This window comes from Echinops telfairi, unplaced genomic scaffold (genome assembly GCF_000313985.2).
Source record: "Echinops telfairi isolate 266 unplaced genomic scaffold, ASM31398v2 ScPeMD7_9;HRSCAF=40, whole genome shotgun sequence".
Classification (NCBI taxonomy): Eukaryota; Metazoa; Chordata; class Mammalia; order Afrosoricida; family Tenrecidae; genus Echinops; species Echinops telfairi.
In genome coordinates this window covers 11,369,165-11,384,201 of record NW_022103906.1, presented here as the reverse complement: position 1 = coordinate 11,384,201, position 15,037 = coordinate 11,369,165, and the positions used below count along the sequence as shown (strand labels likewise).

Genomic DNA, 15,037 nt, shown 5'->3' with positions numbered 1-15,037 from the left:
TGCTTTGTTCCTAGTTCAGGTGGTGGGTATTATAGGTACTCAGTAGATTAGTTTTTGTTATTTTTTTAGGGCTTAAATATTCCATAATAATTTTTTAATCGGGAGCACATTTTTCAGGGATTCAAAGGAAATAATATTTCAGAGCATTTGTTTCTATAGCTAGTCATTACAGATTATGATAGACTGGGAATTAGCTATACTGTTTTAGATCTATCTTCTCCACATGCTTTATCTTTTGGTCAAGACACTCATTACTATCTTAACAAAAGAAAGAAAAGGGAAAGGACATTAGCCTAATAGCTTTGAAAATAAATGCAATTAAATGATATGAAGTCAGAGACTGAGATGGAAGTTTATATTATCTTCCTTAGAAAACCACACATAGCAACATGTTTCAGTATTTGTCCACTGATGCTGTTAGAAATTAAGTTTATCTTTGATCTTCTCCTCCCCTCCCCTTCAAAATGAGTCTGAGCTACTCAAGGGTAGACTGAAGTTATGGCTCATTGAGCAACCATTCTCTGAACAATGATCCAGAATGATTTTATGGCTACTGTTCGCCCTGGTGGCATAGCAGGTTACACTCGTGCCTGCTAACTGCCAGGTCAGCAAGAGAAACAAACAAGGCTTTCTATTCCCATACAGAGTTGGTCTCAGAAAGCCACAGGGGTAGTTCTACCTTGTGCAATAGGGCCACTATGAGTTAGAATTGATTTAATGAGTGAATTGTTTTTAATGTATTACTGGGTTTGAAATTATGCTGTGTAGTTGCAAAATAAGTAGACACACAGGCAAGCACTTCTTAAATAGGAACAGCACATTTAAAGGTTGTGGTTTAATTGATTCAGTCCAAATAGGATAGCTTTTAAAATGCCACAATCTTCTAAATTTTTTTAAGATACAAACATGAACCTAAAAGCTTTGTAGAAAACTCTACTTTTGAAGATACTATTAGGCTCTTTAATTTTCCAGACTCCAAAATGGCTCGGAAAAAAATGATCTTTTCAAATATGTTATCTGATTAGCTCAATAACAAAGCTGAATGTGCCCAGTATTTAAAAACTGACCTCCAATAGTTTAAAGAGAAGATTACATAAATAATCAATTTAATTGGGTAAAATAGATGGGGGAAATGCAGTTGAACAAAATCCCTTAAAAAGGAACAGAAGTGATATGGACAAGCAAAGTCACAGGTCTGAAATGAAGGGACTTCAAAAAGTTCACGGGACCCTTACTCTAGCTGTTGTCTCTATAGAGTCACCTATCCTGGGTTTCATCTACTGAAAACACAGAAAAACACAACACAGGGTCAAGAAAGTTAATACAACAGAGCTCAATCTCAATACCAAGAAAAAGCACAGAAAATATTAAAAACCCTATCAAGCCCAAAGTGTACCAGAAGGGTGATCAGGTAACAAGGGGGATGGTGGGGAGGTGGAGCTGCTATCTAGGAGTTCGAGAAGAAGAAACGTTCTGCTTCATATGACTGAACTATGGAATAGTCTGATGTTGAATTATCTCCTAATACAATGGTTTGGGGGGAAAGCATGGAAAAATTAAAATATGAGATTTTCTTAAGATCTTTTAAAAGCTTCCTCAGATATAGTTATAAAGATATATAAAAGGATAAGTAAAGAAGAAATCTTTATTAAAAATACCAAAATGTGAAATTATTGTTTCCTAATATATCCTCTATCTAGATCTATACCCTCTGAAGGCAATGTTTCCAACTTTCTAACCCTTCCCCCAAAGAATTCAGCGTTCTCTTTACAGCACTTCCCAACAGCAAGCCTGGCACCCTTGAGGGACTCATATACAGTTTCTATGAGTATTATGAATGAAAAGAAGTCTAAAAGCCTAAATACACTGGATGGGATACCGTTTTCCAATGAAAATCTCATAGGTGAGCCCTTGCCATCCTGCGAGAATGAGCAGGTGAATTGTCATGATAGAAAAACATTCCTTGATTCACTTTTCCTGGACTTAATTCTCACCAATGCAGCTTTCAGTTTTCTTAAATTTCTTCATTTAAGATCCTATGATCATCCTGTTTCCCTCAAAAAAAATAATTAAGATTAACCCCCAAACCAGATAGTATAGCTTTCTTCTCCCCAATCCTGCCCCAATTTGGATTATTAATTCCTATGTAGATAGATTTTATTGTTTTTTTTCTTTCCCAAAACTGTGTTATTGGGAGCTAACACAGATATCATATCATTCCATAGTTCAATCACATCAAACAGTATTGTACAATTGCTACCACAGTCAGTTTCAGAACATTCTCTTCCTTCTTGTGCTCGATATCAGCTCCCCTCTGCTCCCTTCTCCCCCCCTGCCCCCCAGGAACCCTTATTCTACTTGTTGTCTCTATAGGCTCATCGATCCTGGGTTTCATACATTGAAAAACAGACAAACATAACAAAAATTCAAGAGGGCTACCCACAATGACCAAATACAGCAGAGATAAACCGCAATATGAAAATAAAACAAAAGCACAGACGATGTTGAAAACCAATCAGGTCTACCATGTATCATAGTGGGAATCAAGTGACACGGTTTCAGTTGTTCAAGTCAGGCTTATCATTTTGATCTCCTATAGTCATCTCTCCAATGCACTGTTTGATAACCAGGTTATTCCCATCCTTTCATTATGGACAGAGGGAAATCACAGGAGGCTTACTTCTGTAGATCTCATAAATATAACACATATACTCGAGCATAAACCAACCAGAATATCAGCCAAGGCACCTAATGTTACCACAAAATTAAAAAGATATTGAAAAACTCGGCTTACACACGAGTATATATGGTATCTTGGGCTTCCACTGTCATCCTGTCATAACCTTCTGAACAAACCTCTGTGAGTTGAATTTTACTGTCCTATCAGGTCTCCTGTCCAGATTGGACCTTTTATGTTTGGTTGGTTTTGAAGGCACTCTAAGGATACTAAGACAAGCGTTACTGAGAGAGCTTGTATGAAACCTTCGACTGAGCAGAGACAGGCTGAAGCATGTTTGCTTGGTTTAATAAACCTGTGTGTGCTGCAGGAACTAGAGCCTACTAACAATACTTCTGGATTTACCCTCATAAAAATGTTCTAAGATTATCCTTCAAGATGTGTGGCATCTCACTAAAATAACAGCTATTTCCAACTTAAATGCAAAAAGGATGGTAAGCCTTTGAGAAAACATAGCTCAGGAATCTCAGAGTACATATTTGCATTGATAGCTTCTAAGTATTTTCACTTATCAATGGAAGTAAATTAAAATATATTCTACAAAATAAGAGTATTTGCTATAAAAGTTACCTTTCATATGTACGGGATCTGAAAGCAAGGTAAAATTGTGAACTGCCTATCCTATAACACGTGGAAACCATCATTAAGTACTTCAAATGAATGCTAATTAAACAAAGAACACATAACTATAATGTTTAGACATTCAAATATACCCTCCCCTCCAAAAAAAATAAATACCAGATTTTTAAAGTCTTTTGTTTATGTTTCCAAGGCTCCAAAGAGAAACAAGAGTTTCATTCTAACTGCAAATTATCAAAGTTCTTCCATACATTTTACAGAAAGGTTGTTTTTGGTTTTAAGCAAAATGTTTTAAGAATATAGGTTTTTCAAAATACTTAAGACAGTTATTACTTTCTTATCAGTGCGTATATAACTAATAAGATAGCCATAGTAATTTTCCTAAGAATTTTAAAATTAATCATACAGTGAATTATTAAGTCACTATGTAATTACCTAGAAATCTACCTGTGCTACCTTATTGTAATGATTTTAAAGCAGATTTTCCTCCCAAAATATCCATCCACAGACTAATGGATAAATAAATGTGGTACATACATACAATGGAATACCACTTATCCAGAGAGAAATGGAGTCCTAATATGTGCTCCAACGTGGATGAACTCTGAAGACAGTAACCTGAATTAAATAAGTCAGTTATATAAGGGCAAATAATACATGATTTGACATTTATTTGACATATCTAGATAGGCCAAAAAGACAGGAACCAAAATTTATAAATGGTTACCAAGGATTAGAGAACTGTTAAAGATTCCTTGCTAAATTGCCAAATTTAAGACATTGAATTTATTAAAGGAAATTCAAAATTATACAAAACATTAAGTGATGGTGGAACATTTGAAACCCCCTTGTTTGTATGAGTGTATGTGTGTTTACGTATATACATATATGCATATACATCACTACTCATCTGTCAGTTTGTCTTACTGTGATACCAGAAGCTATATCAACAGTCAAATACCATCAAGGTCACCCATGGTGGATACATCAAACAGACAGGTAAACAGAAATGAGTCTGTCCATTTCTGAGGGGCTAGCCACTGACAGCTGAATATTGTCAGATATAGTGCTGGAAGATGCGCCTTCAGGTGGGAAGGCGCTCACAGTAAGACAGGTAAGAGCTGCCTCCTCAAAGTAGAGTCAATCTTAAGAATGTGGATGAAGAAAAAAAAAAGAAGGTGGATGGAGTCAAACTTTCTGGACCTTCACTGGCAGACGGAATAACTCAAAAGGAGGAGTAACAGTCACAAGCATCTGTTCATAATCGGGACTTGAAATGTACAACTAATCTAGGAAAATCTGAGTCATCTAAAAATGAAATGAAGCCCATAAAGATCAGTATCTGAAGCATTGGCCAATCTGAGTCAGATAATCATAATAAGGCTTAATATGCCAGGAATGACAAATTTAAGTCTACCTCATTCACTGTCAAAAAGATCATCGCAATATCTAAAGCACAATGTAGCCTTTGATAGGATGAATATCCACGTAAGTTCAGTTAGTATAACTATTAATCAAATGTATGCACCAGCCGCTGAACTGATCAAACATGCCATCAAGATACATGGGTAATTACTGATGATTTCAAAGTCAAAGTTGGAAACAAAGAGGATCACTATGGAAAATAGATATGGTCTTGGAGATAAAAAAAGCTGGAGATGACAGAATTTTGCAAGACCAGTGTTGCAGTGGGATGCACATTGAGCTGTTAACCATAAGGGTGGGGGCTTGAACCCATCATTCATTCTTGGGAAAGGAGTTCTATTTTGCTCTATGAGTCAGAATCTAAATGGTGGTGAGTAATGACTTCTTCACTGCAGATCCCATTTTCTTTTCCAACAAAAATGGGACCACCCATGTGGACCTTGCCAAAGGGGACTGGAGAAGCTCAACATCCTCAGCCCAAACAAAGCCAAGGCCAATTATGAAAAAGACCATCGAGTGCTCATGTCATTTCAGGGTGAAGCTGATAAAAATTAAACCAAATCCATGAAGGTCCAAATATGACTTTGATTATATCCAACCTGAATTGAGAGAGTATCTCAGAGCAATCTGATGCATTAAATACTAATAGAACTAATGAGTTGTGGGATGACATCAAGGCTATACATGAATAAAGAAACAGGTCATTAAAAAGACAAAAATATTGGAGAACAGAGGGAAGATGGCATCCAGGCAGATATACCCGCCGGGAGCTCCTGCTGCCAGACCAGAAAATTAAGAGGTAAGGAGAACGAGACTGGGAGGCCAAGTCCTAAAACTAGAATTAGGATACTAGGGTCCGACCAGACCCCTGCTTTTTAAAATTTTCACTCACAAAGCAAACTGAGAATGCATTGAAATGCTCTAGGCTCACTGTGCTGGGCTTGCCGGCTTCGGACCAAGCCCCGGCTAGCTCTCTAGTCCTGAAGTGAGCAGAGATTACCCCAGGCTGCTGTCTAAAAGTGGTCAAAATCCCAGACTTGGAGAGATCCTCTTAAAGCTAGTCACAAGGCCCCACACCAGAGCTCCCCAAACTGTTAGCTACCTTGCAATCTTAGGCTAGGGGTTCGGATCAGCGCAGGGTAGCCATAGATTTGCAGCAAGTGAAAAGGTATCAGGAAATTTACCTGAGTCAGATCACAGTGTGCCAGAGCACAAGCGGGTAGCCATAGCCCGGGTGGGGGATTCAGTTCCAGTTGGCCGAGAAGAAAACAACCTCTCTGATAATCTAGATCTCCTCCCCTGGGGTTTGGCTAGACAGCCCCGAAATCAGGGCACCCCATAAGCCAATGTAAAATAGAAAAAATATTTCTTGGTAAAAACTGCAAATCCCAGGCTCATTGTTTAACTCCAAGACAAACCTGCAGAACAGATCCTTTAGCATACATTAACAGAAGTTAGCTATAGAGCCTGGAGGCTTTTAACATAACAAAGAGCCTCTGGAGCAAACATCATTCCCAGAATAATCTCACGGAGCACAATCAGAGAGCCCATAGCCAGGAGTCCAATTTAATTTAACTCCAGTTGACCAGGCAAAACAAAAACAAAAAACTTCCCTGAGCTACTAGGGCATCAGTGGTCTTGGCACTAGCTAGGGCAACTTCAAAAGCCCAACTTGGGGGTGGGGGATAGCTACTGTCCTCCCTCAGTGGTCCTACAAAGAGCTGGGGGGTGGTGGGGGTGGGGGTGGCCCTGCCTGTCCTGGGGCCCTACATGAGGCAGAGGGAACTTGACCCACCCCTCCCCAACCCTCCCTGCCTGCTGCAGTGTTGTATAAGGCACAAGACAGCTATACCAGTCATCTCCAACTCTCCACAGCACTGTGGGAACCTCTGCCTGGCCTCTGCTGTGATCTTGCCTATAAGGGTAATTCTACCCAGCACCTGTGGGGCCCAACACCAAGCAGGCACACAACCCCACCACCTTGAGGCAGGGTTGGAACCTCCCAGCCCCACGGTCAGGTAATCAGAGGTCAGCTATCCCTTACTTTTTATTCTTTTTCTTATCCTCTCTCCTTTCTCTTTCCCATTGCAGTCAATTTTGTTTTTCGTTTCTTTTTCTTTCCTTTCATACGCAGTGCTGGCTTCTAGGGCAACTCCACTCAAAGAGCAGGGGGAGCTCCAGCCTGCCCTCTGTGTGCTGCACACCGCACAAGGCATCTAAAAAAGCCATCTGCAGTGCTCCATGCTGCTGAGGAAACCTCTGCACCTCCATGGTGATCTTGCCCACTAGAGCAATCCTGCCAGCACCCATGGGACCTGCACCAAAAGGGCAACCCACCCATTACCTTGGGTCAGGGTTTAAACCCTTCCAGCCCCACATTCAGGTGATCAGGGATTAGTTATCTCTCAACTCTTTATTTTCGTCTCCCTTTCCCACCTCAGTCAGCACACTTGTGGGTTTTGCTCTTCTTTCTTCTTTCTTTTTTTATTTCCTTTTCTTTCTTCTATATTTTTCTTTTCTCTCCTCTCCCTCTCTTTCCTTCCACATGCCACTGCTGGCTTTCAGCCTCTTACCGGCTGCTTAAGGCAACTCCGCCCACCCAGCAGGGAGAGCTCCAGCGTGCCCCTGTGGCAGTGCGGCACACAGGCAGAGCTGCACATGGCCTGGCACAGGGCCCAGCTAACTATTTTTTTTCCTTCTTCTTTCCCCTTTTCCTCTTTTTTCCTTTTCTTCTATCTCTTCTCTCTCTCCTGCAGGATCACTTTTTTGTACTTTTCTTTTTTTTTTGTTTCTTTGTTTTTGTTGTGTCTTTGCTCTTGTGTATGTTAGTTTCTTTTTAATTTTTGCTCGTCTTCTCCTTTCTTTCTTTTTCTTTCCTTCCACATGCTACAACCAGCCTCCAGGCCACTCCCCTCCATTTAGAGCAACTCTGACTGCACTGTTGGGGGAGCTGCCACCCAGACTTGTGGGTTTTACACACAGCTGGGGAAATCATGGTCTCTACTGTACCTCAAACGGCTGGGGGATCTCCCCTTCAAATGGCTAGGGAACTCCCGCCTACACCCCAAGGCCCTATAGGTAACTGGGGAAACTCTTGCCAGCCGTTTGTAGAGCTCCATGCTGCTGCAGGAACATCTACCCAACCTGAACGGCAATCTCTCCAACTTAGGTAATTCCACCTGCCATCCACGGTGCTCTACACCAAAGAGGGTACACCCATCCACCCTCTATGACACTCCAGTTGCAGAGGGAAACACCACACGGCATCTAAGAGGCTCCAGGCCCCGTGGGGCACACCACCACAGCTCCTTGAAATATCAGCCAGTGAAGCAACATGCTCCTGGGCCCACAACCACCTGACTAGCATCCCATGAGAGGACTATCCAACTCACATTGCAAATAACGGAATACTGGTTGACTATAGTAAGAGTGAAACCACAGGAAGATACAGTGGTAGCCTGACCCCCAAATTGCAGCTACCTGCTGGTAGTTTGAAGAAGCACCCATACAAGTTCCCCAAAGAAAATAGCCCAGTGCTCTTCGACTCAAAGATAGGCCACATGCTGGTACACAAGTCGAACCTGTGTAAGTGCAAGCACATAGATATTATACAGATTTATCTTTCTGACCACTATGCCATAGGCTGGAAATCAACAAAAGGATGATGAAGTAAACAAGGGAAAACAACTGGAGGATGAATAACTCTATTTCAAAAGCAGTGGGTATTGGCCCAGATAAGAGATGAAAGCACAACGTTTCTAGAAACCAATGAGAATGAAAATATGACGTACCAAAACCTTTGGGGCCCAACAAAGGCATTTATCAGAGGAAGTTTAACAGCAATACATGAAAAAGAGAGGCTTATGGTTGCTATGCTGGCACAAAACTTACACCAATTAGAGCAGAGTCAACAGGACAATGCAACTAAGCAAAAGGAAAGAAATAATAAAAATCAGGGCTGAGATAGAGGAGAGAGAAAATAAGAAAACTATGGAAAAAATTAATGTAACTAAAAGTTGGTTTTTTGAAAGGATTAAGAGAATTGAAAGACCAGTGCAAACCTAACCAAAGAAAGGAAGGAACAAATTTCAATAGGAAGGATGAGGGATGAAACAGGGGACATTACAACAGACCCTAACGAAATCAAGAGGCTAATTACACAGTACTACAAAGGACTGTACTCTAATGAATTCAACAACTTGTAAGACATGGACAAATATTTGGAAAAACCATCCCTCCCTAGACTATCCCCAATGGGTGTCAAGAATCAATAGACCCATAGCAATTAAAGAAACAGACAAGGTTATCAAGGGAATACCAACAAAAAAATCCCCTGGACCAGATGGCTTCACAGGAGAATTCTACCAAGCATTCAGGGAAGAACTGACACCAATCCTACACAAATTCTTCCAGAACATAGAAAAAGACGGAAAAATTCCCTAATTATTTCTATAAAGCTAGTATAACTCTGATATCTAAAGCAGATAAGGATACCACAAGATTGAGAACGACAGACCAATATCCCTAATGAACATCAATGCAATAATCCTTAACAAAATACTTGCCAATAGAATACAAAAGCATATTAAAAAAATAATTCACCATGACGACCAAGTGGGATTCATACTAGAGATGCAGAGATGGTTCAACATACAAAAGACTATTAGTATCATTTGCCACATTGACAGGAAAAATTATAAGAACCACAAAATATCAATAGATGCAGAGAAAGCATTCGACAACATCCAACACCCATTCCTGTTTAAGACAATCAAGGAGGTAGTAATGGATGGAAAATTCCTCAATATTATACTAGCTATATATGAAAGACCAACAGGCAATGTGGTAGTCAATGGAGAAAAGACTGACACAATCCCACTGAAAAATGAAAGCAGACAAGGATGACCCCTGTCCCCACTCTTATTTAACATCATACTGGAGTTCCTAGCTAACATAATAAAAGAAAGAAGAGACATCAAAGGTATTCGCCTGGGGAAGGAAGAGGCAAAACTATTGTTATTCTGATTTTTATATAGAAAAGCCCCAAACGCCACAAGTAGAGTGTTGGAAGCGACAGTGGAATATGGCAGATTAGCAGGATACAAGATCAACAAACAAAAGTCTATCAGACTGCTGTACACATCAGACAAGATCACAGAAGAAGTGATTAAAAAGGTAGTACCCTTTATAATAGCCAAGCACAAAACGAAATATCTAGGGATATACCTGACTAAAAAAAAAAAAAGATTTATATGAGGAAAACTAAAGAACACCATTATAAGAAACCAAGAGTGACATCAACAAATGGAAGAATATCCCATGTTTGTGGATAGGAAGACTCAAAGTAAAGATGTTGGTTCTGCCCAAGGCACTATATAAGTTCAATGCTATCCCAGTATGAATCATCCTTCTTCAAAGAATTGGAAAAGCTGACTACCAACTTCATATGGAAAGGGAAGAAGGCCAGAATTAGCAGAGAACTCCTCAAGAAGGACAAAGTGGGAGGGCTTGCCCTACGTGACTGTAGCACCTACTTACACAGCCACAGTGGTCAAAACAGTGTGGTACTGATATGACAGATATTCATACCAAAGGAAAAGAGCTGAAAACCCAGAAATAAAAACAACAGCGTACAGACAACTGATTTTTGATAAGGGCCCCAAAAATATCAAATAGGAAGCAGATGCCCTCTTCAATAAGTGGCACGGGAAAAAATGGATATCTACCTGCAGAAATATGAAGCAAGACCCTTACCTCACTCCATGCACAATAAACTCAAGATGGATCACAGACCTTAGGGTAAAACCCCAGACAATTAGGGCCATTAATGAGGGAATTGGGATAAACCTGAGAACCTTGGCACAGGGAATACATAGGCTATCAGAAATAGGGAAGGATACAGAGGAGTCACAAAAAGACAAGTGGGATATACTGAAGATAAGTCATCTGTGTACATCGAAAGAATTCATCAAGAGAATAATGTGAGAGCCCACTGACTGGGAAAATACCTTTAGCAATGACACATCACACAAAGGCCTTATTACTAAAATCTACAATACTTTTGCATAAGAGAAAAACTAACTGCCCACTGAGGAGGTGGACAAAGGACCTGAACAGAAGTTTCACAAGGGCAGAAATCCAAATAGCCAATAAACATATGAGAAAATGTTCCCAATCATTAGCCATGAGAGAAATGCAAATTAAAACAACTATGAGATACCACCTAACACTCTCAAAGATAGCCCAATTCAAAAAATCAGAAAGTAACAAGTGTTGGAGGGGCTCTGGGGAGATAGCAACTCTCCTCCATTGCTGGTGGACCTGTAGGTATGTACAGCTATTAAGGAAACCAATTTAGCGATATCTAAGACAAATGGATTGTGATGGAGATGTAAGAGCCCCAATAAAAGTATTTAATAAAAAACAACACGACAAAGAAACAACCAAACTTAATATCAGAAGAGACTCTCTAACTTACTCTTGAATATAAGCTAGCTAAAGCTCCAGCTCTGTAGGTCAGTAAATCCAGCTCCCCCAATTACCGCATATACTCAAGTATAAGTTGACCCAAATTATCAGCCAGAGCACCTAATTTTCCCACTGAAACTGCATAAAAAATATGCTGAAAACTCAGCTTATACACGAGTATATACAGTAAGTACCCAGAGACACATCACTCCACAAGCCAGTCTCTAGCTCTAAGCACTCAACTTCACTTGCTCTGTGGGCTATAGTCTATCACCTAAAGAATAAGAGACACATCACAAGTGGATGTATACGCTCCCATGTTCACAGCAGCAGAGTTCACAATGGGGGAAAATGGGAGATGACCATCCACTTAAGGATATAAGGCATCAAGACGAAGAAAGCTGATGGCGCTCAACAATGTGAAATTTTACAATAATTTTTAAAAATAAATTTGCCAAACAAAAATTTCTATGGTACTTCATGCACTATATCGTGTGGAACATACCATTATTTTTTAAACTGAAACAGAATTGCTTTCTAAGGGGTGACTAATTTTGCACCTACTTTCTAAGTCTGTACACCAGCCTAGGACAGCTGTCATCTGATGTGAATTTGATACTTAACTATCATGTGGCCCTAAGTTTAGAGAACTTGGTGAGGCACATAGAAATGATGAAGTGTGAATTAAGAGGGAATTTTAAAAGGCACATAGAAATGATGAAGTGTGAATTAAGAGGGAATTTAAAATGAGATTAGAGAGGAGGGAGCAGGGAGGGAGTGGAAAAATGAGGAGCTGATGCCAGGGGCTTAAGTGGAGTACAAATGTTTTGAGAATGATGAGGGCAATGAATGTACTAATGTGCTTTACACAACTGATGTATGTGCGGATTTTGAGAAGAGTTGTATGAGCCCCTAATAAAATGATTAATAAAAAAAAAGAAATTAAGCATTTGAATTGTATGATATGTGAATTATAGGTCAATAAAACTATTTTTAAAACATTTAATAAAAATAAATATAAATTAAATAAATAAAATGAGATTCATCTTAAAATTACCAGAAAACCCTTGATCACGCCCTACCTGGCCTCCTACACCCTCCTCACCACCAATTTGCATCAGTTGTTTTTCCCTTGTCCCTGGGTTGGCGTGATCAAGGGTAATGTAACCGACAGTTACTGTAACCTAAATGAAGGCTGAGCATGACAGTGGGACAAGAGGAAAGTCAAAGGAAAGAGGAGGAAAGAACCAGGAAGCAAGGGGCATTTATAGAGGTCTAAGTACAGACATGTACATTTGTAAATATATTTTATATAACAATAGGGAATAGATCTATGTAAATATATTTATAGGTTTAGTATTAAGGTAGCAGATGGACATTGGGTCTCCACTCAAGTACTTCCTCAATGTAAGAACACTTTCTTCTATTAAACTGGCATTCCATGATGCTCACCTTCCCAATATGATCCCTGAAGACAAAGCGGGTACATAAGCAAATGTGGTAATGAAAACTGATGATGCCCAACTATCAAAAGATAGAGCATCTGGGGTCTTAAAGGCTTGAAGGTAAACAAGCGGCCATCTAGCTCAGAAGCAAAAAAGGACACATGGAAGAAGCACACTAGCCTCTGTGGTCACGAGGTGTCGAAGGCATGTGGTGTAGAAGGGATGAGGTATCAGGCATCATCAGAACAAAAAATCTTATCATTGTGAATGAGGAGGAGTGCGGAGTGGAGATGCACAGCAGATCTGTAGACAATTAGATACCCCCTTACAGAAAGGTTGTAAGGAAGAGATGAGCAGTACAGCACCCATGAAACATACAACTGTCCTCCATTGCCTAAATGCTTCCTTCCCCCCACTATCATGATCCCAATTCTACCTTACAAGTCTGGCTAGACCAGAGGATGTACACTGGCACAGATAGGAACTGGAAACACAGGGAATCCAGGATGGATGATCCCTTCAGGACCAGTGGTGAGAGTGGCAATAGGGGAGGGTGGAGGGAAGGTGGGGTGGAAAGGGGGAACCAATTACAAGGATCTACATATAACCTCCTCCCTGGGGGACGGACAACAGAAAATGGGTGAAGGGAGACATCGGGTAGTGTAAGATATGACAAATATAATTCATAAATCATCATGAGGGAGGGGGAAACGGGGTAGGAAGGGGAAAACTAAGGTGCAGATGCCAGGGGCTTACATGGAGAGCAAATGTTTTAAGAATGATGAGGGTAACAAATGTACAAATGTGCTTGACACAATTGATGTACGTATGGATTGTGATAAGAGTTGTAGGAGCCCCCAATAAAATGATTTTTAAAAAGAGAGAAAATGAACAGCAGCAACAAAAATTACCAGAAAACCATAAAGTTTTGAACTAAAAACCAAAAAAAAAAAAAAAATTACCAGAAAACCATAACCGGAAGAGTGGTTTGTCTTTCCACGAAACACTTGCTGAAACAGGTTTAAATTTTGCCTCTAGCCTCTCCTATTCCCATTGCTCCATAGAGCTTCCAACTTTGCCAAATGCAGCCATGAAGGATCATGAGCAGTGCAACTGGTAGCTCAACCCTGCAGCAGGGCGAAAACAGCTGCTCCAGGGGGGAAAAGGGTTTTTAAAGACAGAACAATACCTTCCCATTCTCCTTCCTTCTGCTCCCGACAAAAAATAAAGACTAACTGGATTTTAGGAATAACCAAGCTTTTTCTCAAACTATGAAATAAAAAACAACTCGTTTGTCTTTATGAGACTTCAAATAACCCAAATGTTGAGGGCCTTTTACTTTCATTGTCTGAGTTTTGCAAATTCAATCTACAAATCCAATCTCTGCAAAAAAAAGAAACAGCACTCAAAGGATTCGCCACATATTAAGCTTAGTCAGTTGGCAAGAACTTTGTGGCGACAGTAAGGCTTCTATTGCAACAAATGTATTCATTTCCTCACCTAGCTATCACTTACCCTGGGAAGAATGCAAAACAATGTACTTCTTGCTCAGTGTAAGTTGCAATAGAGGTCCTCTAAGAACAGATTTAGAAGCACACTTTTAGTTCGAACATCTCATGTTGCAGCATTACCATCTCTTTGGGCACAACTCCAGAAAATGTCAAATGTTTGCCCTATTTCAATGTTCATCTGCACTTAGGTGCCTTGCTAAACAGATAATATCTCAAAACTGGGGTAAAACGAACACTTGGGTCTACACGCGGATTATATTCACTTGCAGTGTCACCAATGTTACTACAACTCCCCAGTGACCACAGAAGACTGCGTGCAGCACTGGACCAAAGCTTAAGACCAGGAAACTTCCCTCACTGTGGGAGGCTGGGTTAAGGTAGCTGGTGTTCTTGAGGTCCGATCTGCAGATAAAACAGAACGACCTTAAGCCCCAGTGGAGTGGGATGGAGTGGGGTCAGGCGACGTGGCTAGTTTGAAATTGAAAAAACTGCCCGGAGACCCCGCGGGGGCCTCGGGTGGAGAGATTGGGAGGCAGGAGGGGCGGCCGCAGTCATTGGACAGAAGGAGCCTCACCTGCACCCCGGTGTAGTTCTCGAAGAAGAAGAGCACCATGTTCTGGTAGATGCTATAGATCCGGTCGTCCACCGCATGGTAGAAGCGGGTGGGCAGGAAGCAGGAGAGCAGCCTCCAGGCCCCCCAGGCCAGGATGTAGGTGGGGGCCGTGCCCAGGAGCATCGCGCCCGGCAGCACGAAGCGCAGAGAGAACGTGTGGAGCATCAGAGACAGCAGCATGGTCCACGCCGGCACCTGCTGTGGCCGCACCTCCCGGCTCCCGGCCGGGACCACTTCCCCAAACTGCCCCGCTCACTCG

General features: G+C 40.9%; 1 protein-coding gene across 1 annotated transcript in view; it reads right to left on the bottom strand.

The window, feature by feature from the left end:
• Nucleotides 1–15,014, bottom strand: part of AGPAT5 (1-acylglycerol-3-phosphate O-acyltransferase 5) — a 73,788-nt gene extending 58,774 nt beyond the window's left edge. Inside the window, exon 1 of the mRNA XM_013005922.2 lies at nt 14,740–15,014. Coding sequence (XP_012861376.2) covers nt 14,740–14,958 — 219 coding nt within the window. The 5' untranslated portion in view covers nt 14,959–15,014. The remainder of the gene's footprint in view (nt 1–14,739) is intronic.
• Nucleotides 15,015–15,037: the final 23 nt, after the last annotated feature.